The sequence below is a fragment of the Odocoileus virginianus genome, chromosome 17 (genome assembly GCF_023699985.2).
Source record: "Odocoileus virginianus isolate 20LAN1187 ecotype Illinois chromosome 17, Ovbor_1.2, whole genome shotgun sequence".
NCBI classification, from domain to species: domain Eukaryota; kingdom Metazoa; phylum Chordata; class Mammalia; order Artiodactyla; family Cervidae; genus Odocoileus; species Odocoileus virginianus.
Window position 1 is genome coordinate 42,769,147 of NC_069690.1, and position 24,073 is coordinate 42,793,219.

General features: G+C 36.5%; 1 protein-coding gene and 1 pseudogene across 17 annotated transcripts in view; both read right to left on the reverse strand.

Moving 5' to 3' along the window:
• Positions 1-24,073, reverse strand: part of EFCAB3 (EF-hand calcium binding domain 3) — a 419,723-nt gene that overhangs the window by 201,358 nt on the left and 194,292 nt on the right. For all 17 annotated transcript variants that reach the window (XM_070479568.1, XM_070479567.1, XM_070479577.1 and 14 more), the window contains 6 exons: positions 8,910-9,014; positions 8,278-8,331; positions 7,374-7,478; positions 6,712-6,765; positions 1,886-1,990; positions 953-1,006 (listed from right to left, as the gene is read on the reverse strand). In XM_070479568.1, the coding sequence (XP_070335669.1) occupies positions 953-1,006; positions 1,886-1,990; positions 6,712-6,765; positions 7,374-7,478; positions 8,278-8,331; positions 8,910-9,014 (477 nt within the window). The remainder of the gene's footprint in view (positions 1-952; positions 1,007-1,885; positions 1,991-6,711; positions 6,766-7,373; positions 7,479-8,277; positions 8,332-8,909; positions 9,015-24,073) is intronic.
• Positions 17,501-19,088, reverse strand: LOC110136812 (SKA complex subunit 3-like; annotated as a pseudogene).

Here is a 24,073-nt window from a genome sequence, read left to right on the forward strand (position 1 = left end):
AGAAACAGTGGCCTTAAATGACACATACAAATAACTAAAAGGCACATGAAAAGATAATCAACATCACTATTTTCGAAAAATGCAAATCAAAGTCACAGTGAGATCACCTATACCTGTCAGAATGGTTATTATCAAAAAGTCTACAAATAACATATTGGAGAGGACATAGAGAAAATGAAACACTTGTTCACTGTTGATGAGAATACAAAGTGGCATTGACAGTTCAAAAAATGATATGGAGGTTCCTCAAAAAAAACTGAATATAGAACTATCATAATACCTAGCAATTCCACTCCTGGGTATACATCTGGAAAAATCTAAAAAGTGTTCATAGCAGCACTATTTACAATAGCCAAGATATGGAAGTAACCCAAATGTCCATCAATAGAGGAACAGATAAAAAAGTATGTGGTACATATACAATGGAATATTTCAGCCATAAAAAGAATAAAATTCTGCCATTTGTAGCAATGTGAATGGACCTAGAGAATATTATGCTTAGTGAAATAAGGAAAGACAAATACTGTATGAAATCACTTATAAGTGAAATCTAGAAAATAAAACAAATGTATATAGCAAAACAGAAACAGACTCACAGATCTAGAAAACAAACTAGTCGGTATCAGTGGGGAGAGGGAACGGGGGAAGGGCATAATAGGGTTATGGAATTAATAAATACAAACTACTATGTATAAAGTAGATAAGCAACAAGGATACATTTTAAAGCAAGGGAATTATACCCATTATTTTGTAATGACTTTTAATGAATCTATACAGTATGCCTGAAACTAATATTAAAAATATGCCAGAAAATAGGTGAATTGCTAGCAATTAGTATAACATTTAACAAATGAAGAGATCAGTGCCACAACTAACATGGTAATTAAGAGATAATTGTAAAATATAATTATAGTAAATATTAAATATCTTAGATTTATTATTTCTCACCTACCTGTAGTGGCTTTTACTCCATCCATCACCTCTTTCAGATCAACTTTCCCATTAGCTACAAGAAAAAGCTCAATGAAGATAATGTCACAAGTTCAGAAAACAAACTCAAGACATACATTTTGTGGAAACAATTCCATTAAAAACATTTTTAACTAAGACCATTTATTGAATGCTTGGATCTCATGGAATTAATGTGACCTTCATTAATACAGAGGTCTCATATTTCAGAATCTGAGTCAGGAAAAGTATACTTTTCCTAGTGTTTTGGAAGCCATTATAAGCCATTATACATTGAAAATACCATTAGAGTTGGCCCAGTATTCTGGTAACTTTACTTCATGTACAGACATACAGTTGAGAAGAGATCTCTAACCTAGCCCAGTATGTTCTAAGATTGCTTCCTGCAGGAGGTAGTGCATTAACTATATTAATGTATTAGTCAGGATACATCAAAAATACATACAAATAAAAAGGACTTCACATGGAGGAGAGATTGAGAGAAGATAAAAGTCCAGAGGTATGTCTTGTGTGTGAAACTACCAGTAGTTCAACATGGTCTGAAGAGGAAAAAAATAAGAGAAGATATCAAAGAGGCAGATGGACTGAGAAGGCCTCGTGCACTACGATGAGTATCTTTGAATTTATTTTAGTTGAATTTTGGTAGACAGAGGGATGAACAAAAGAATGGGCCTGCTGATTTCTCTATATATAATTTTTCATGTCCCTATTATTTTTGCTTTCTTATAGATGTATTAGAGCTTTGACAGCACCCTCTGCAATTCTAGGTATGGAGAGGAAAAATAGATGCTGATGTTGGATGAACTGTAATATAGATCCAAGATTTATTCTGACTTTAATATTAGAATCCTTTCCAACCTTTCTAACATATCAATTAAATGTATTTTTTAAGAGTCAGATGTAAAACAGTGCTCACCATCAATTTGTAGGTCTTCTGACAACTTTGCAAGTTCCTCTTCTGTGAGCTCAATTCCAAATCTTCCTAGAGCATTGTCCAGGTTATTTATATGAACCTTCCCCCCTTATGAAAGAGACAATGTAGCAACAGGAAAAAAGTGTATTATACCAAGATTTTCCATAAGCAATATTATTATTAGTATCTTTATTGACCATGGTGATTTCAACTTAGCTAAGTTGAGACTACATTTCCAAGAATTTCCTTCCCTGTATGGATTTACTTATTAATTTATAAGTTACAGTTTTTTAAAAAAGACTTTACTTTTTTAGAGTAGTTTCAGGTTTATAACAAAACTTTGAGAAGAAGGTACAGAGATTCCCATATACCTGCTACCCTACATACATGCACAGTCTCCTCCATTAACAACATCATTCCCCAGAGTGGTACTTTTTTTTTAACTAAGGATAAACCTACACTGACACATCATAATGATCCAAACTTAACAGTTTACCTTAGGATTCCCTCTTGATGTCATATATTCCATTGGTTTTGACAAAATTATAATAACATATTATATCCATCATTATAATATTATATAGAGTATTTTAACCACCCTAAAAATCCTCTGTGTACTTCCTAGTCATCTCTCCTCCTCCCTCTCTTTCTGGCAAATATTGATCTTTCTATTGTTTCCATGGTTTTGCTTTTCTCAGAATATCATAGAGTTGGAGTCATACAGCACATTGCCTTTTCAGATTGACTTCTTTCACTTAGTCATAAGCACTGAAGATTCCCCCATGTCCTTTCACTGTGTAATAACTCATTTCCTTTTAGTGCTGAAAAATATTCCATTATCTAGATGTACCTGATGCTTGGAAAGATTAAAGGCGGGAGGAGAAGGGGACGACAGAGGATGAGGTGGTTGGATGGCATCACCGACTCAATGGACATGAATTTGAGTACACTCTGGGAGCTGGTGATGGACAGGGAGGCCTGGAGTGCTGCAGTCCATGGGGTCACAAAGAGTCGGACACAACTGAGCGACTGAACTGTAACTGTAACTGTGACCACAGTTTACTTATCCATTCATCTACTGAAGTATATTTTGGTTGCTTCTAAATCTTGGCAATATGAATAAAGTGGCTTTCATCTCTGTTGTCATCTCTGTTGGATAAATACCAAGGAATGTGATTGCTGGGTTGTATGGTAAGAGTATGTTTAGTTTTATAATAAACCACCAAACTGTCTTCCAAAGTGGCTGTACCATTTTGCATTCCTACCAGCAGTGTTTGAGAATTCCTGCTTCTCCACATCCTTGCCAGTATTTCATTTTGCCAGTACTGTATGGTTTTGAGGTAGAGGTGGCCATGGAAAAACTTGCATATTTCGGAAGCAAAAGTGAAGCAGCAGCCACTGCATTCTGAAAGGTCATCTAGAGGGCCAGGCACCACCACAGCTTGCCATTTTGTCTTTGTCAATCTACAGGTTTCTTCACCTTTGTTGGCCTGAAGCAGCTGGGCTTGCAGGTCTCCCAGTTCCTGCTAAATCTCCTCCTTTTGCTTCTCTGAGTCCTGGGTCAGCCATACGTGCAGTTTCATGGCAAAGGGTGCAAGTTTCTTTTGTAAAAACTGTTCTTGGAGTTGGAAGTGCGAAAAGATAGATAGGGACCCCAGTCTGCCTCTGTGGATTCGTTTATCCGCACTCTTATCCACTTTGTGTCCAGTTTTTCCTCCCAATTTCTGGTTCTGCTGATCTCCAGGGACTTTAGACTTGACACTACACACAGAGGCAGCAACCTTTACAGACTCTTCTAATGAATTAATTTCTCCTGAAGCCAGCCATAAAAGGCTGAAAGAAGTTATGTTTTTTCTTCAATGTGAAAACAGCAACCCAAGTCTTCAAAGAACATGAAAAATCAAAGAAACACAACACCACTAAAGGAACACAATAAATTTTCAGTAGCCAATCCTAAAGAAATGAACATCTCTGATCTACCCAATAAGATTTCAAAACAGTTGATTTAAGGAAGCTTAGTAAGCTATAAGAAAACACAGAAAGATAAGTCAATGATATCAGGAAAATAATACAAAAGCAAAACAAGAGGTTTAATAGTGATAGATATTATGAAAAAGAACCAAACAGAAAATCTGGACCTGGAGAACACAATGAACAAAATGAAAAAATGTAATAGATCAGCAGAAGCCTGATCAAGCAGAAGAGAGAACCTATGAAGTATTAATAGAAGATAGGTCATTTGAAATTATCCAGTTAAGGGAGAAAAAAGAATAAAAAAGAATGAAGAAAGCCTACATGACCTATGAGATACCACTAAAAAAGACAATCTGTGCAATACTGGAGCCCCATAAGTAGAGAGGGAAAAGGGGGTAGAAAGGTCATTTCAAGAAATGAAGACTGAGAGGTTCCCAAATCTGGGGAGAGATTTGGACATTCAATTTCATTCATGAACCCCCATCCCCTCCAATTTCTAAACCAAATCAATATTCTCAAGATGTAATGAAAAGACTGTCTAAAATCAAAGACAGAGAAACTCTGGGAATAGAATATATAGCATAGTGACTATATTTGACAGTATTGGATAGATGATATACATAAAAGTTGCTAAGAGAGTAGATCTTAAAAGTTCTCACCAGGACTTCCCTAGTGGTCCAGTGTTTAAGAATCCACCTGCCAATTCAGGGGATGCAGATTCGATCTCGGATCAGGAACATTTCACATGCCATGAGGCAACTAAGCCCATGCACCACAACTGCTGAAGCCCACACTCCACAGCAAGAGAAGTCACCACAATGAGAAGCCCACATATAGCAATTAGAGAGTAGTCCCCACTCGCTGCAACTAGAGAAACCCCACATGCAGCAACAAAGACCCAGCACAGGCAAAAATAAATAAATAAAAAATTTTTAACCATTAAAAAAAGTTCTCACCAAAAAAATTATGTGAGGTGATGGGATTTGGCAATATGTAAGTGTATCAAATTGTTACATGTCAAATAAATATCAGCAAAGTTGAAAAAGAAAAGAATACCCTATTGCCAATTGACTATGGAAGAAAAAAAACTGATCTGAGGCACCTTGACTTCCTCTTGCTGTGAATCAACAAGTAAATAAAGGGATGGCTTCACTGGTTGAAGTGATGGATCCTGACCATCAGAGGGAAACTAGGCTGATACTCTAAACTGAGAGGATATAGATAAATGCAGGCAGAATCTAAAACACCTGTGATTAAAGTTAATTAAAAATCAAACAACCTAATACAGTAATGGCCCTTGTTCTTCAGGAATAATATTTAGGATCACCCACCGGGCAAGGAGATGGGAGCAGCCAGGTGCTTGGTGAGGGAAAAAGCAATATGAAATGGTAGTGAGAGAAGAAAGATACAAATACCAGTTACAATCACATGATCAGGTATTAAAGGATTGCACAATAATGAAGATTTCTATATTATTTGATACAAATAAATTTGCGACTACTTTATTCAATTATTTTCCTTTTATCTCTGCCCCTGTTCCCCCACCATCTACAAAAGATTTGCTAAAGTAGTTAGTCTTATATATCATTGTTTAAGTTATAGAATGTCAAGGAGGAATGTGACTCAACTAGAACATAAATGAATATAACCTAGAGATGGATGAAATGACAGCTAAGATTTTGTAAGATTTTCAGAGAAGAGGGTTAGCAGAATTTTGCTTATATGAGAAATGGTTATTATAAGAAGAGTTAGAAGAGATATATATGGATGATAGATTTTTATCCAATCATAGTATCTTAGGTAAAATTATAGTCTATGAATTTCCTTCCCTAATAGTTATGATGGTAAAAGAAAATTCTGCATAAGATTTGGGAGGCACAAGTGAAGCAGCTGTTATTACACTCTAAAGGTCAGTGTGGGGCTCCAGGTGCCATTACAGCTCATGATGTTGCTGTTGATCTTCTGGCTCACTTTGTTGGCATGAGTTGGAAGTTGGGCCTACAGATATTCTGGCTTTTGCCCCATCTCCTTTAAATTTTTCTAGTCTTGGGCTAGGCATATGTGTTTCTCCATGGAGAAGGATACTGGTTTCTTTCACAGGTCATTCATATTCTTAGTGGTGGGAAAAGTAGGATAGACAGACATAGATTACAGTTTGTCCTCAGAGGTTTTAGTTTGATTTTGTTCTCCCCAACTCTTTCAATCTAATTTTTCTTTCTGAATGCTGGCCTTGCTGACTATGGTGATTTCAGGACTTTGGGCCCACCATCAGAAGCAGAGACAAAAGTTTTCATAGACTTCACCATCTCTCACAATTGCATGAAACATAATTTTTATAATAAATGCTTTATTCCATGTCACTCACAGTGATTCTGCTTTCTTAATCAAGTCCTAACTAATACAATCACCATAAATTCTATGAAAATAAAATAAAGAAAATGCATTTTATGTTTTTGTATAATTATCATTTCAAAAAATCTAAAACTACATATACTTGTCCAAGCATATAAAGTCAATAAAATATTTAAATATTGTCTTAGTAATAAGCCTGCATAACAAAATAATATTAAGTAAGTGGGACTGCTGATAACCAACCTAATACCTTGTGTGTGTGTGTCAGGGGGGGAGGGGCGGGAGTGAGGAGACCGTGTACAAAGCCAAAAAAAAAAAAAAAGCAAGAGTATGTGGAACTTCATGCAAGATAAAATACATGCTGTTATCAGCTAAAATGTGAACAGACCAATAAAATATTAAATAAGGGAATTATATCAAAGCGAGGAGCTAGGATTCATAATTGAATGGTATAAAATTGGGGAGTGTCAGCCAAATAATTTTTAATTGGACTTCTTACTCACCTTGGAGAGACTTTACACCCTTCAGCAATCTACTGAGATGAATTTTTCCAGCAGCTATAAGAAAAGCCATAATTCATGTAATGATAAAACTAACATGAAATCACAAAACTTGTATGAACTAAATAATTTCAGAAATAACATTTTAATGATTTGTCTCTAATTTTTATGCTATTTTATCTAATACAAAGAAGTTAGAGAGTAGAGATTTTTCTTGTGACAAGCCTTTCTATCCAAATACCTGAAGGAGTCTACTCACTGAAGCATGAGCATAGCTTTCCTTCCTTTTCGGTTTCTGCTTCCTATCTTCTTCTCCCTCTCTCTCTCTCTCTCTTTTTTTTTTTTTTTTTACCACTGATCTCCTGTTTTTCTCTTTCTCTTCCCTTCTTATCATATAAGCAAATTAGTGGCTTGAGGGGGTAACAACATGACTAACTGCTAAGGTCAACCTTTGTGTGAAGGGTTACTTAATTTCCAATATAAATTCTAAACAATAATGACAAGGTTGCTGTATTACTTAGAACTCAAATTTCTTGAATTTTTTTTTCTTTTGCACTTTTAAAAGAAAATAAACAGAAATGGAGGTGGAGATTTTCACACAGACCCAAAGACACAAAAATATGAGATTCCTAGAAGGCCTCTGCAACACCTCTATGATGGCTCACCATCAGTTGTCAGTGTTTCCAGCAGCTTTTCTTTTTCCTTATCTGTGAGCTCAATCCCCAGGTTTCCCAGGATACTTTTCAGGTCACTAGAATCAACCTTCTCTCCTTTAGAAAGAGGGAATGGTAGACATGAACTTTAGGTATCATGGTATTGCCTCAAAGTCATAAATATCTTCTACATAGGTTAATGATATTCCAATTTTAAGATGAAGAGTTAAGTAAAAAGAAGATATTCTTAAACATAGAATCATTGGGCATATCTTGCAGTATTTATAAAATGCCATATATAATACAAATTAATGAGAGCTTTTCCATAAATTGGAAAAGACAACTTTCAGAATAAACTCTGATCAGCAAATTAAGACAACTTAGATTTTTAAATATATAATCTATACTTCAAAAATAGTTAATTGTTATGGTGAAAATTGCTTGCTGATTTTGGTGAATACATTATCTTGATTATTTCAAAGTTTTACTGTGCCATTTTCTATATATTTCTAGATTATGCCTATTTAAATGTTAGTGAAGTAAAGCATATTTTTGGCATAAACAACAGATTCCAAATTGCAATATAGACTTGTGGAAGTGTTAGTTGCTCAGTTGTGTCTGACTCTCTGTGACCCCATGGACTGTAACCCACCAGGCTCCTCTGTCCATGGAATTCTTCAGTTAAGAATACAAGAGTAGGTAACCATTCCCTTCTCCAGGAGATCTTCCCAGTCCAGGGATTGAACCTGGGTCTTCTGAATTGCAAGCAGATTCTTTATCATCTAAGCCACCAAGATAGCCCATAGGCTTAGAAGCATGTACATATTTCATAGTAAACATTAGAAAGAAATACCACTGAAAAACAAAATTTAATACCAAAGACTAAAATCATAGATTTACAACAATTCTAACTTACCTTTAAATTTTTTCACTTTATTCATCAATGTTTCTAGAGAAATCTTCTTATCAACTGTAGGAGAAGATCAAAGTCACACTGAGATAAAAAGGACTCATAAAATATTGTGAAACTTATGGGAAACCATAAGTTCTCATTTGTTTTGGGCCAGGCACTATCCTAAGTGTCAAATGTATATTTACTGAATAATATATTCTATGCTACTATTTTATCTAATTTTTGTCGCCTTCATGAGGACTAGAAAGAAAATCTCAACATAAAAGTCATATCAATAATATGAATTTTACTTATAGTTCCGTAATATTTCAAACCCATATATATTAGTGATGGAAAGAAATTCAGAAGTACCATTATCTAAAGAGCCTGCCTTTATATATTCCAAATGTGGAAGATTGTCTGTTAATGACTACAATATGGGGAGAGAACATAAAGACATACAAACAGAGTGCAATGTTTTCATGCTGATTTTGGTAACTGGCTGCTTACATGCTGTATCCACATTTACAGCTTCTTGATTGCTGTCAGGATAGATTACCATTCCTAAGGTTTCTTTCCCTAAGACATTTTTTGCCAACAGTGTTTATGCCTAAACTCTCCCAGTATCTAGCCATAGTGCCCGAAAACTTGCTTACCATCAACAGGGAGATTCTGAGTTAGATCCTTAAGCTCCTCATCTGTAAGCCTGATTCCCATATTGTCCAGTATAGTACTCAAGCTGTTGACACTGACTTTCTTACCTAAGGAAAGAGACAGTCCCTGAAGAAAATTACATAACTCCCCAAACTTAAATCTTTTGGAGACACATACCATGTTGTGAATTTCATGAACACTATATGTTAGTGCTCACAAAGATGGCATATAATTTCAGGGAGGTCATATATTCTTTAAAGCCTACTCACAGACTCCCCTTTGTATATGTGGGCATGCATGCTCAGTTGCTTCAGTTGTGTCTGATTCTTTGCGACCCCATGGACTATAGCCTGCATGCTCCTCTGTCCATGGGATTCTCCAGGCAAAAATACTGGAGTGGGTTGCCGTGCCCTCCTCCAGGGGATCTTCCCAACCCAGGAATGGAACTCAAGTTTCTCCTGCATTGGGAGGTATATTCTTTACCACTACTGCCACCTGGGGGGCACCCTCCCCTTTCATATCTACTAGGGTTAAGAATGCTTATTTTAAAATGTGGGGGGGAAAAAAAACTCAACAATTTTGGTAAAGAGACTAAGGACTTTATGCCTATAAAGAAAATCAACTATGGAATTAGAATTAGGGTTACTACCTTGAGACTTGTCTTGGGGACCATCCCATATAATACAAAGTTTCAAATAGCATTGAATAAATGCTAAGAGAATTCTAGCTCTGGAGTCAAACATTCTTTACTTCTGAACACCATGATTTGATGATTCAGCTCTTAGTTTAGTTTTTTACTGTGGCTGATTAAAATCCCTGAATAACCATTAATCTTTTCTGCTATTTTTTTCTATGCAAATGTGAAATTTGATATTTCTTTTCTTGAAAAGTTTGGGAAAATCTCCAAAAAGTGGAAGACTTTGTAGATATAAAGTAGAAGATCAGCTGCTAAACTGAAGCTAGATCTTCAATGGGAGCATAAATTTGCAATCAGTATATATGAGAGATGGAAGCCCTCACTAATTTAATATCTTGGAAACTATAATTATGAGGATCCCCTATTTGTCTTCATTCTCATTATGCTTCTCAATTGCCTTTAAGAGACTTCACAGCTTCTAGCAATCTGTTTTGAAAGACCTTGTTATCATCTGTAAGAAAAGGCAGAATTTAAGTCACAGAGAAAAGTGCATAATCACTAGAATATTCTCAGGGAAAACTGGCTTTTCAGGATTTTTAGTAAAAATTTCTATTATAAAAAAATTTTAGAGAAAACTGGGGATGTTTAGCACAACAGGCACTCTACAATGCGCACATCCCTTCTCCCCAAGCCCGCCTTTATTCACGTGTAAACTATCAACCCTTTTCTTCCATCCACAAATGCTAGATTAATCACGTTTTTTTTCTCTTGATGATGATTCATCAAAATACAGATCTTGTTTCCCATGAGTCATCATAATTAGGATGTTGCTTTCCAATCTAAAAGTAAAACTGCATGTATAGGGATTCACTTCAGGTATAAATGGACACTAAAATATTTTTTTGAGATTGACTTTCTATTTTCTGAAGCTTAGGAAACAGAAGGATTTTAGAGGGTCTCACAGATAGAGGAGCTAAAAGCTCTTTTTGATTATACTGATATTTGTAATGTTTACCATCAAATGACAGAATTTTCACCAATTCCTTGTATTCTCTGTTTCTGAGCTCAATCCCCATGTTTTCCAGGACAGTTTTCACATCACTGATATCAACTTTTCCTCCTTAATAAAAAATATTAAAATAACGGCACACATGGGATATAAGTACAATCAAACGATTGCAAATAATGAAACTAATTTATGATGCCAGTACAGTATGAGTATGGGCTGGGGGAGTAACAGTCACTGAGCTCTGACCAAGTACTCAGAGATAACGTTACTCACAGAAACACAATTTGTTCTCTAAGGCTGATACAAGCGGGCACTCTTAATGGTGGCCATGAAAACGTGCCTTTAGGACTTCCAACTACAGAGAACATAATTGACCAAGGGCCCCAGCTGCTGCTTTGGAATTCATCCCTGTCTTTGTACTAAGGCCATGTCTCCAACAGGTTTCTCTTAACCAGTGATTGAATGCTGCACTCAGGGAGGCCTTTTCCCGGGGGATAGGGAATGGCTGACTTTGGCCACAGGATTCCTTGAAGACTTTGCCAGACTTTCCTTAGATTGCATGGCAATATAGGATACTTCCACTCAACTTTTTCTTCCTTCCTCTCTTTTGGTGTCACATTTGCATTACAGTCTGAGAGCCTCTAGGCTTTTTAGGTTACCTCCCTATTTCTCTTACACAGGCTTTCCCTCTAATAATGTCCATGAATGTTTAATTCTGCCTTGGCTTTTGCTTTCTTGGGGGGCCTGTACTAACACATGCAAAAGGACAATGACAATAAATGGATATTATATCCCTCTTGTCAATTAGCAAACTGTATATGGCTTATCCTAAACAATTCTATCAATATGTACAACCTATCACCTTTCCTTTGGAAAGTTACCAGGGTCTTTTCTAAAGATCCATTTCACTTTATTATAGATTTTGGCTGTCTCAAAGTAAGAGAAATGAAGTGTATAGTGGAAAATACATAAGAAAATACTCCTGGACATAAAAACACTAAATAGAAGCTAAATGACAGAATTATCATACAGTTAATTAAGGCCTGAAGAAAATGCAATTACTATAAAAACTAGGATGCTAGGTTTATATTGACTTCTCCCTCACCTGTAACAGCTTTGACTCCATCCATCACCTTAGCCAGATCAATTTTTCCATAAGTTATAAGGAAAAGGGCCAATTGAGACATGCAATCAATGTCAAGAGCTCAGAAGAACATAGAAAGGGGATACTTACTGATGGGAAATTTCAGATAAATTCCATTGACACCAAAATCTTACCCAGACTTCTATTAAATCTCTGGATTTCAAGGGTTTCGCTGATTTCTCTATTTTTTAAATTTATTTATTTTAATTGGAGGCTTATTACTTTACAATATTGTAGTGGTTTTTGCCATACATCGACATGAATCAGCCACAGGCACACGTGTTCCCCATCCAGAACCTCCCTCCTACCTCCCTCCTCATCCCATTCCCCAGGGTCATCCCAGTGCACCAGCCCTGAGCACCCTGTCTCACGCATCGAACCTGGACTGACGATCTCTATATTTTTAAAAAGATGTATACTGGAGTTTGCACAAGGGAAAAGGTACATTTTCCAGTGTTTTTGGACCATTGATGTTGGTCAGCTGTTTGGTAAAACTTACTTCAGGTCTGCTGTCAGCTATTTGTGTCATAACTCAGACAGCAGCACTAGTGCAAACTAGGTTGTTAAATGAATGCCTCACTGGGACACGCAGTGCCTGAGAGAGTTAAAATATAAGCCTTCAAGGGGTTATAAGTTCAGGAATGATATGGACCAACTTGCATTTTATTTTTTCTTTAACTTGAATTTATAATTACTTTACTACAAATTACATTTATATTGAAACAGAGATAAAAGTGGTATCATCAGGGTTTTCCTGGTGGCTCAGTGGTAGAGAATCCACCTGCCAATACAGGAGACACAGGTTTGATCCCTGACCCAGGAAGATCCCACATGCCACAGAACAACTAAGCCCTTGTGCCCTAACTATTGAGCCTGTGTTCTAGAGCCCAGGAGCCACAATTACTGAGCCTACATGCTGCAACTACTGAAGCCCATGTGCCCTAGAGCCTGTGCTCTGCAACAAGACAAGCCACTGCAATGAGAAGCACGCATACCACAACTAGAGAGTAGCCCCTGCTATCAGCAACTAGAGAAAAGCCCATGCAACAGTGAAGATCCAGCACAGCCAAAAATAAAATAAATAAAATTATTTTTAAAACTGATGTCATTAATATGGCAACTAAGATAGGTTAACCCCAGCTTCAGTTCCCCTCACAAGACCAACTTGCAAATATACACAGACAAGACACTTTTGTGAAAATCCCAGAATACATTAGTGGGGCTGAAGCACCTCCCTGGACCACAGAGATCAAGAATTACTGCATTAGAAGGGTGAAAGGATTAGCTGCATTCTGACCTTGTTGCTCCTCTCCTAGGCTGGCACAGAACTATGCCGAGGGCCACCAGTGCTTATGGTTTCTCCAGCAGGAAGAAGAGAGCCCAAGGTGGAAATCTAGCTCCCCTATCATTGTGGTTTGCTTGCTGGGAGGCCCATGTGGGTCTTGTCTCACAGGTATTATAGGGAGAATCTGTGGGACTTAATCACTGGAGATCAGATTGAGCTGGAGAAGGGTAACAGGGCTTATAGCAACCAGAACTCAGATCTTGGCAGATTGTGTTTCTCCTAGCAGTGGTGCCCAAGAAAATACCCTAGCAGAGGCTTTGCCCATCTGCAGAGCCAGGCTGGTTGGACCCTCTGGATAGGGAACTCAGTGTACAATTCTACCAAGCTATTCTGCCATTCTATTCAGGCAGGGAAGCTAATTATTAATAGAAGTCCTAACTACTGTTGATATAGCCCCCAGCTTTCCCCAACCAAGAAGCCTAACTAGAGCACCCAGGAAGCTGAGTCCCCATCCTATGTTCCCACTCATAGTAGCACTTGAGCAGAGAATCCAGCCAGTGTCTCTACCCATCTTCAGAGCCCAGTTAGTAGCGCCATCTAACCAGGGAGCTCAGGGCAAATTCTGTATGTTTGTGTCCCTAGTCAATAAGCCATGCGGACCCTGGAGTCTACTGCAAACTTACCCAGTCAGGGAGGCAAATTCATGGCCCCCACCTACTGTTGAGTATATCCCTCAGTCCTGCCAAACCAAGAAGCCTACTGAGAGCTTCTGGGAGGCTGTAGACCACCCTACAGCCCTGCCTGCAGCCACGCAGAAAGCCCAACAGTGGCTCTGCCTCCTGCAGAGCTGAACTGGTGACACTGGCCAGGAAGATTGATGAGCAGTCCTACCTGATTTGAGCACCCAGTCAATGAGTTGTACCAGTGATGGAACCTGCCTACAGCCCCAGACTCAGGATGGGAAGCAAATTCAAAGTCCTGACTAGGGCTGTATATAGCTTCCGGACCCATCTGACCAGGAAGCATAATAAGAACACCAAGGAAATTGTACAGTCCAATCTAAAGACTGGCTTAAAATGTCACCTGAGTGTAGCCAAAAAATTGGACAGTTTAAGAGAAATGGATAAATTCCTAGAAGCATACAACCTACTAAGATAGAAACATGAAGAAACAGAAAATCTGAACAAACTAAAACAAGAAAGGCTACTGAGTCAGGAATCAAAATCCTCCCAAGAAAAGCCCCTAGACCAGTGGTTTCCCTGGCAAATTTGACCAAACATTTAAAAAATGTATTAACATCAATCCTTCTCAAAATCTTATAAAAAATGGAGATGGAAACATTCCAAAACTCATTTTATGAGGTTAACATTGCCCTAATACAAAAGCTAGATAAGGGTACTACAAGAAGAGAAAACTACAGGCTAACGTACCTAATGAATACAGATGCAAAATTTTTCAACAGAATTCCAACAAATCAAATTCAACACTAAAGGAATTATATACCATGATCAAGTGGCATTCATCCCTCATATGTAAGGTTGGTTCAACATATGCAAGTCAATAAACACAACATTAACAGAATAAGAAATAAAAATCACATTATTGTTTCAACAGATGCAGAGAAAGTATTTCACAAAATTCAGTACCCATTCATATTACAAACTGTCAATAAACTGGGTATAGAAGGAACTTAATATAATAAAGGTTATATATGACAAGCCCATAGTTAAGTAATATTCAGTGATGAAAGATTGAAAGTTTTTCCTCTAAGATCAGGAATAAGACAGGGTGGCCACTCTCATCAGTTCTATTCAATGTAGTACTGAAAGTCTTAGGCAGAGCAATTAGACAAGGAAAAAAATAAAAGGCATCAGAATCAGAAAGGAAAAAGTTGTCTCTATGAATAATTATATATATTATATATATATATAAAATCCTGAAGACTCTGCTAAAAATGTTAGATCTTTATCTAACTAATTCTAACAAATTCACTAAAGATGCAGGATACAAAAATCAACATATGAAAAGCAGTAGTGTTCCTATACACTAACAATGAATTATTGGACAAAGAAATAAAGAAGAGAACCCCACTGATAACAGCAACACAAACAATAAAATACTTAGGAATAAGTTTAGAAAAGACAGAAATAAATGGAGACATCATACATTCATGGATTAGAAGAATTAATAATGTCAAAATTTCCATACTACCCAAAGTCATCTAGAGATTCAATGCAATCTCTATCAAAGTTCCAATGTCATTTTACAGATGCAGAAAACAAAATCCTAAAATTCATTTGGAACCACAAAAGATTGTCAATAGCTAAAGCATCCTGAGAAAGAAGAACAAAGCTGGAGGTATCACATGTCCTGATTTCCAGCTATGTAACAAAGCTATAATAATCAAAACAGTATTGCACTGGCATAGAAACACATGCTTAGACCAAATCAAAGAGGATCAAGAGCCTAGACATAAACCCATGTAAATATATATGGACAACTAATATTTGACAAAGGAACCAAGAATACTCAATGGATAAAAGACAGTCCCTCTATTAATAAACAGTGCTGGGAAAACTGGATATTCGCATGAAAAAGAATGAAACTAGACCTCATATCACTCACAAAATTAAGCTCAAAGTGGAATACAGATGTAAATAAATGTACGACCTGAAACCATAAAACTCCCAAGGAAAACACAGAGAAAAATCTCATCAATATTGGCAATAATTTTAAAGATAAGACCCTTAAAGCCTGAGAAACAGCATAAAAGTAAGTGGAATTATCTCAAACTAAAAAGCTTCTGCAACACAAAAGAAACAATCAACAAAGCAAGAAGGCAACATATGAAATGGAAGAAAATATTTACAAACCATATGCCTGATAAGAGGTTAATAATCAAAATATATAAGGAATTAATAAGCCTCTATAGCAAAGAAATCAAATAATATATTTAAAAGTGGGTAAAGGACCTGAACAGACATTTTTTCCCAAGGGGGATATTCATATGGATAACAGGTACATGAAAAGGTGCTCACTAACACTAACATCAGAGAAATGCATATCAAAACCACAATGAGATGTCACTTCACACCTGTTAGAGTGGACATAATGAAAAAGAGCTAACAAATACTGATGAGGATGTGGAAAAAAAGAACACTTGTACATTGTTAGTGAAAGTGTAAATTGGTGCAGCCACTACAGAAAAGAATATGGATGTTTCTCAAATAATGAAAAATAAAACTATGATATTATATTATCCAGAAATTGCACTTGTGGATATATATCTGAATGGAAAAAAGTCATATTGAAGAGACTTCTGTATTTCCATGTTCACTATAGCATAATTTACAATAGCAAAGATACAGAAAACAATCTAAGCATCCATCAAGAAATGAATGGGTAAAGAAAAATACACACACACACATATACATAATGGGTTATTATTTAGCCATAAAAAGAAAAAAAAATTGCCATTTGCAATGACATAGATGGACTTTGAGAGCATTATGCTAAGTAAAATAAGTCAGACAGAAAAGGCTAAACACTTAAGATCTTGCTTATATGTGGAATCTAAAAAAACAGTTCATAGAAACAGAGAACAGATTGGTGGTTACCAGCAGTAGGGGTTGGGGAAATGGATGAAAGTGGTCAAAAGGTATAAACTTTCAGTTAAAACATAAATAATTTCTGGGGATATAATGTACAGCATGATGACTATAATTAACAATACTGTGTTATACACTTAAAAAGTTCCTAAGTAGATCTTAAGAGTTGTTATAGGTGATATATGTTAGCTAAGCTTGTTGTGGTAATCATTTTGCAATACACATGTACATAAAATCATTATATTTATTAATTTTTTAATTTAGCATTTTATTTAGCAAAATTTAAATTATAACTACTCAGTAGTTCCTAGAACAAAGAGTAAGTTGTTCTTCAGTGACAATTTTCTGATGAAATGAAGAGACACAACGTGACGTGTCTTCCCATTTGACTTTCAAGGCACAACCATAAAAGAGGATAATCTTTGCTGCAGCAGCTTGACTTCAATCATAATGCTCTTGAGCTCCATGGACAGGGCAGCCTGGTGCTCTCAGAGACAGGTCCACAGGCACAGCTGACAGTCCAGAGAGGAGCACCCACTCAGAAGGATGCCTGAGCAGCTTCCAGAGGGTGAGGCTCGGGCTCTTCTGGGCGCCGAGCTAGATGGGGGTCTGGGGAGGTTGCAATCATGTGCTGGGAAGAGCTGATTTGAGAGGATGAAACTGACAATTTAGAGGAAAACACCAATCCTGACATGACAGCAGGTGAGTGTCTTAAGTCCAAATGTTAGAGACACCCACTTCAGTATAGCTACCTAGGCCTATAAATTCCTTTTTTCCTACATCAGTTTAGGCTATCTTTTGTAAACCACAGTGTCTGAAAGAACATTGTTAAAATAAAAGGTGTAGAAGACTTGCGACAGTCATGAGGAGACAGTGGGCAGAGCTAACCCCAAGGAAGAAGACCAGCTCTATCAACAACTGTCCAGCCCCGAGAAGACTGAAGGTGGCCTCATTTGAGTGGCAAACAGTAATGTTTAAATTTCATAAATTATTTATCCTGCTTCCTAATATTACTTAAACCACACAGTTCCATGAGGCAGGGTAAACTTGAAATCAGTGAAATAGTAATGATCTTTCAAAACTGAGCAGCTGAACTGCACAGGTTAGATTAAATCAAACTTTATAAAAAGCACTTTATGCTATTAGTGTCCATACTCATCTTTAACATGAATTGGTTTTTCAAAAGGGGGATGACATAGGGATGTTGAAAACAAAGTGAGACCAGATTTGCATTCATCTCATTCTGTTCAGTTTCCATAATGGAAGGACGGATCCACTATCATTTCTTCACCAGTTTTCTTTGTTGCTGGCGTCTTGCACATTCTGTCCTCCACGATGAGGAAGGAACACTTTGCTGGTGGCACCACTCTAACTGCTACTGGAGATGCTAGGTTTGAGTTATATTTTGACAAAATCTGGCAAATATCTTTTGGAATCTTCTATAGTAACTTCTGGAGGTGTAGGTGTTTTGAGCAGATTCTTGTAAGAAGAAATCATAGGAGAAGAGGGACCTGCAAACTTCTCAAAGCACTCATCTGAATTTGAAACTAACGATGTACTTTCTTTCATTTCTAAGTCATCCGATGAACTGTTTGTGGGTACCATAGCTGTGCTGCTCTTTGTAGAAGGGACTTTCAAACCAGGAGTGAAGAATGTAGGTGCCAAGGGAGAATGTGTGTGCTCAGCATCATTTTTTCCCAATGGCTGGGTTATGAGGCCAGGAGTGGCAAAGATACTATCACTGGGTACTGGTTCTGTTTCTATGGTCTCACTGTTAGTTTTCACATTTTTAAGTCCAATTGTGTAATCGTCATTTAAACACATAGTATATTCAGAGATACCAAAGTGTTCTAATTTAGGAGTTACATACTCAAAATCATCCATCTTTAGTGCACATTTTGGAGTTTTTACTAGTGAGTATTTGGAAAATGGAGTTAAAATTTTTGGCTCTTCCTTCTGGTTGTTTACTGCTTGGGGAGGGCTTGGTAGAACTTGGGATACGATGTACCACTGAAGTCCAAAATCAGAAAGTTGTGGACTACGCGGTGACTTCTCAGAAACAGAAGTGCTTGCAGCAGCAGAGTCCAACAAATCATCTTTCACGTCAGGCTTCTCAGGACGTTCACATTCACTGGACTCTGGTTTAGAGTCAGTGACTTCTTGCTCATCCACTGAATTTTTCTTGGCACGTGGAGTATATCCATACTTCTGGAAAAACTTTTATTTTCATGATATCCATTGAATTCTTTTTCAATATTTTTGTTGCTTTTATGAAACCAATGTTTTCTTGACTTTCCAAGTTTGCTTTATCAAGAAGAATATTGACATCATTCTTTAGAATTCGTACTTCTGAGGTAAGGTCATGTAGAACTCTCATTGGATAATCTTCAAAGTCGCTGTTCACTCCGTCCTGCGCTCGCTGCAGCCGGGCCGTCTCGCTGTCCAGGGTGACAGCCAGAGAACGCAGTTTCCCCGCAAAAGCCTCGGATAGGATCCATAGGAGAGGCCAGCTCCCCGCCTCAGAGCCCGCAGCCATTTGATCCCGGCGCCTGAAGCGCCATTGGTTCTTGTAGCCGCGAACGACCTTTCTCAAAATCATTATATTTAAACTTACAGAATGCTATATGTCAACTATATCTCAATAAAATTGGAATAAGAAATAGATAAAAATCAATGTATAGATACAAAATACACAGAACATCTACATTTCATCCTTACCCAATCTCCTACCCTTGGGTTCTACCCCTCAATAGTAAGCACTTTTTGCTATTTTTTTTCAGTTCTGGTTTTTTGCTTCATAATTCTAAATGATATGCTTATTCCTGTATTTCTTGAATAATCAATGCTATAGAATGTCTATCAGTTGTTACAAAATATAACTATTTCTTTTCCAATACAACTTTGTCCCTTAACCCCTTTTTTATATTTTTGGGGAATATTTTAATTTAAAAATTTTATAGGTTTTTTAATAACTTTAAAATTTACTTATTCCTTTACTTCTCTGGTTTGTTACCAAATACATCTATTTTTTTCTTTTTCTGCTTCTGGGTAACCTGTCTTGATTAAGAAAGTCTCCCTCAAACCAATATTTTAAAATATTCTCCTATTTTTTCCTAATATCTTTATATTTTACATTGAGAGTGTCAAATCACACAAAGTGGTTTTTTTTTCTGCTTATATTGTAAGATAAGGGGATTTCTATTTTTTTTAGATGGCAAGCACTATTTAAAAAATCATTCTTTAATAAGCACCAAGTTACCCATTATGTTAGATTTATTTTAAAACTGTTTAGTAGTCTATTTAAAGTCTACATTGGAGAAGGCAGTGACAACCCACTCCAGTACTCTTGCCTGGAAAATTCCATGGGAGGAGCCTGGTAGGCTGCAGTCCATGAGGTCGTTAAGAGTCGCACACGACTGAGCGGCTTCACTTTCACTTTAAAGTATACATATTTATCTATTACTTGCCAGTGAAATTTAGTTTTGGTTATGGTAGTTTTATAGTAACTGCTAATCTCTGATAAGGCAAATCTCCTTTCTAGTTTTCTTTCTCCTGACTTCTTGGATATAGTTGGGCATTTATTCTTCCACTTGTCTTGAAAATCATTTTACAAGTTCTTATAATAAAACCCTATTGGATCATATGGTAGTTCTATTTTTAGTATTTTGAGGAATCTTCATATTATTTTCCATGTTTTCCCTAGTAGCTCAGCTGGTAAAGAATCCACCTGGAATGCAGAAGACCCTGGTTAGATTCCTGAGTTGGGAAGATTCCCCAGAGAAGGGATGGGCTACCCACTCCAGTATTCTTGGGCTTTCCTAGTGGGCTCAGCTGGTAAAGAATCCACTTGCAATTCAAGAAACCTGGGTTTGATCCCTGGGTTGGGAAGATCCCCTGAAGAAGGGAACAGGAGAATTTCATGGGGTAGCAAAGAGTCAGATACGACTGGGAGACTTCTGCTTTCATGTTATTTTCCATAGTGGCTGCACCAATTTACATTCCCAACAACAGTGTTCTAGGTCTTCCTTTTCTCCACATTCTCATCAGTACTTATTTTTTGGTTTGTTTTTGATCATGCCATGCAGCATGCAGATCTTAGTTCCCTGATCAGGAATCAAACTCATGCCCCTTGTAGTGGAAGCATGGAGTCTTACCCACTGATTGCCAGGGAAATTCTATTTATTGTTTGCTGTGTTTTTGATGACAGCCATTCTGATAGGTGTGAAGCGATATCTCTTTGTGGTTTTGATTTGCATTTCCCTGATGCTTAGCAATGTTGAGCAACTTTACATGTGTTTTTGACCATCTGCATGTCTTCTTTGGAAAAATGTCTATTCAGGTCTTCTGCCCATTTTTAATCAAGGTTTTTTTTTTTTTTTTTTTTTTTGAGTTGTATGAGTTCTTTATACAAATTTGGATATTAACCTCTTATCAGACATATTATTTGCAAATATCTTCTCCCATTCAGTAGAATGACTTTTTGTTTTGTTGATGTTTTCCTTTTGCTGTGTAAAAGTGCCTAACTTTGATTAGGTTCCATTTGTTTATTTTTGCTTTTGTTTTCCTTGCCTGAGGAGACTGATTCAAAAAAAATATTATTAAGACAGATCAAAGAATGTACTACTTGTGATGTGTTCTTCCAGGAGTTTTATGGTTTTCAGTCTTACATGTAGGTCATAATTCATTTTGAGTTTATTTTATGGTGCGAGAAAATGTCCTAACTTAATTCTTTTACATGTATCTGTCCAGTTTTCCTAACACCACTTATTGAAGAGACTATCTTTCCCCCATTGTATATTTTTGCCTGCTTTGTGGTAGATTAATTAATTATGTGTGTATGGATTTATTTCTGGCTCTCTATTCTGTTCCATAGATCTATGCATCTGTTTCATGCCAATACATCATACTGTTTTGATCACTCTAGCTTTATGGTATAGTGTGAAGTCAGGGAGTGTGATAGTTCCAGCTTTGTTCTTTTTCCTCAAGATTGCTTTTGGTATTTGGGGTCTTTTGTGGTTCCATATGAATTTTAGGATTTTTTGCTCTAGTTCTGTGAAAACTGTCATGGGTACTTTGATAGGGATTACATTAAATTTGTAGATTTGCTTTGAGGAGTATGGATATTTCTAACAATATTAACTATTACATGATTCAGCAATTCCACTCCTAAGTATATACCTGCAGAAGATACTAATCAGAAAAACTGTATGTACCTCAATGCTCATAGCAGCATTATTTATGATAGCCAAGATATGAAAGAAATCTCTGTTTCCATCAACAGATGAATGGATAAAGAAGATGTAGTGTGCAGTGATAAGTCATTTTGATATCATGCACCTTAATATGATGCTACAATAATAACACTCCATCTTTGTGGTATTATTTTTGAAAATTTATATTCCCTGGCCTAATTTTGAGAAAACATCAACTCAAAATGAGGGATTTTCTACAAAATATATGACCAGTACTTTTCAAAATTGTCAAAATCATGAAAAACAAAGATTAAAAATTTGTCAGATTGAAGAGGATGAAGAAGACATGATGACTAAATGCAACATAGGATTTCAGCAGATAAAAGACACTAATGGAAAAAGAGGGATCCCTGAATAAAATCAGTAGTTTAATTTAAAAAAAAAGAAGATATGTTGTGTATGTGTATGTATATACACACATACATACACATACACAACACATACAATGGAATACTGATCAACCATAAAAAAGAATGAAGTTCTGCCATTTGCAATAATATGGATGGATGGGATGGTATTATGCTTAGTGAAGTCAGAGTGAGACAGACAAATACTGTATGTTTTTACTTAAATGCAGTATCTAAAAAATATAACAAACACGTTAATACAACAAAACAGAAACAGATTCACAGATACAGAGAACAAACTGTTACCAGTAGGAAGGGGTGAGAGGGCAGGACAAGAGAGAGGAAGGGGATTAAGAGACACAAATTATTAGGTGCAAAATATAAAAGCTATAAAGATATAATGTACATTACAGGGACTATAGCCAATATTTTATAATAAATTTAAATGGAGTATAATCTATCAAAATGTTGAATCACTATGTTGTATATCTTAAACTAACATAATATTGTGAATCAACTATACTTTGATAAAAAAAACCCCATTGGGATTTTATATTTTATATAAAGATATAGGTATATAATATAGAAATATATACAATAAAAAATATAAATGTGTATATATTATTTTAGAATAATTGATATCTTTGTTTCAGTAAATCTTGAGAAATTTTTCCATCTTAGAGCAGTGGTTTATAACCCATTAACTTCTGCCATTGAGGGGATATCCTCAGTGAAAAGAAAAGAAGGAAGGTGATCCAGTTTAATATCTTTGTCAGTTGGTTCTCTAGTTAATGATAAAGAAGAGTCTTTATGCTTGAAATGCCCTTAGCAGTATGTCTCTGGCTAAGAATTATCTGTAGCAAATAGCACCCATGAGCTGTAAGGCATGGTTCCCTGAATAATGTCACAAAGACTATACAACTTTCTGGAGATGCTTCATAATTTAAATGCTCCTACTGTGTGAGGTGATTTATAGAGACTTCATTTATTCTCAACCAGAATAGCATGTCCAACATGGGAAGGAAGAAACTATGGAGTTGCCCTTGACATTTCAGACCTCTATTTTTTTTTTTTAATAATGCTTTTATCCTAGACATCATTTGGTGAAGCTTGACAGGTAAGATCTCTGATTTATGTCAGTCTGATTTAACAATCTGAACCTGAGTGTTAGTTTACCATTCAAGAACATGAATTAACCTTTTATGTTCCTTAATAAGATTTTACTCTATATAGATCCTACTTTTTGTAAAATGCATTCTTAGATAGTTGGTGGGTTTTCTTGAAGTTATAAATCAAGTATTTTTCCTATTTGGTCATTGTAAGCTTTGGGAAAGCCACTGAGGTTTGTATATTTATCTTGTATTTAGTTACCTGAACCAAAATGGTTTATCTAAGACCCAATAGGGCTTCCCAGATGGTGCTAATGGTAAAGAACCCACCTGCCAAAACAGGAGACATAAGTGGCACAGGTTCGATTCCTGGGTCAGGAAGATCCCCTGGATGAGGAAATGGCACCCACTTCAGTATCTTTGCCTGGAGAACCCCAAGGACAGAGGAGCCCAGCAGGCTACAGTCCATGGAGTTGCAAAGAACTGGACACAATTGAAGCAACTTTGCATGTATAAGACTCAGTAATTATGATAGATTTCTTTTAGTTTGTGTGCTGTGTTTCTTAGATACACAATCATATCATCTGAAACTAAGAACTGGACACAACTGAAGCGACTTTGCATGTATAAGACTCAGTAATTAGATTTCTTTTAGTTTTTGTGTTGTGTTTCTTAGATACACAATCATATCATCTGAAACTAAAGGTAATATTGTCTCTTTCTCAGTATTATTTCATCCCATTTCCTCACTGAAGTAGCTAGAATCCTTAAAACA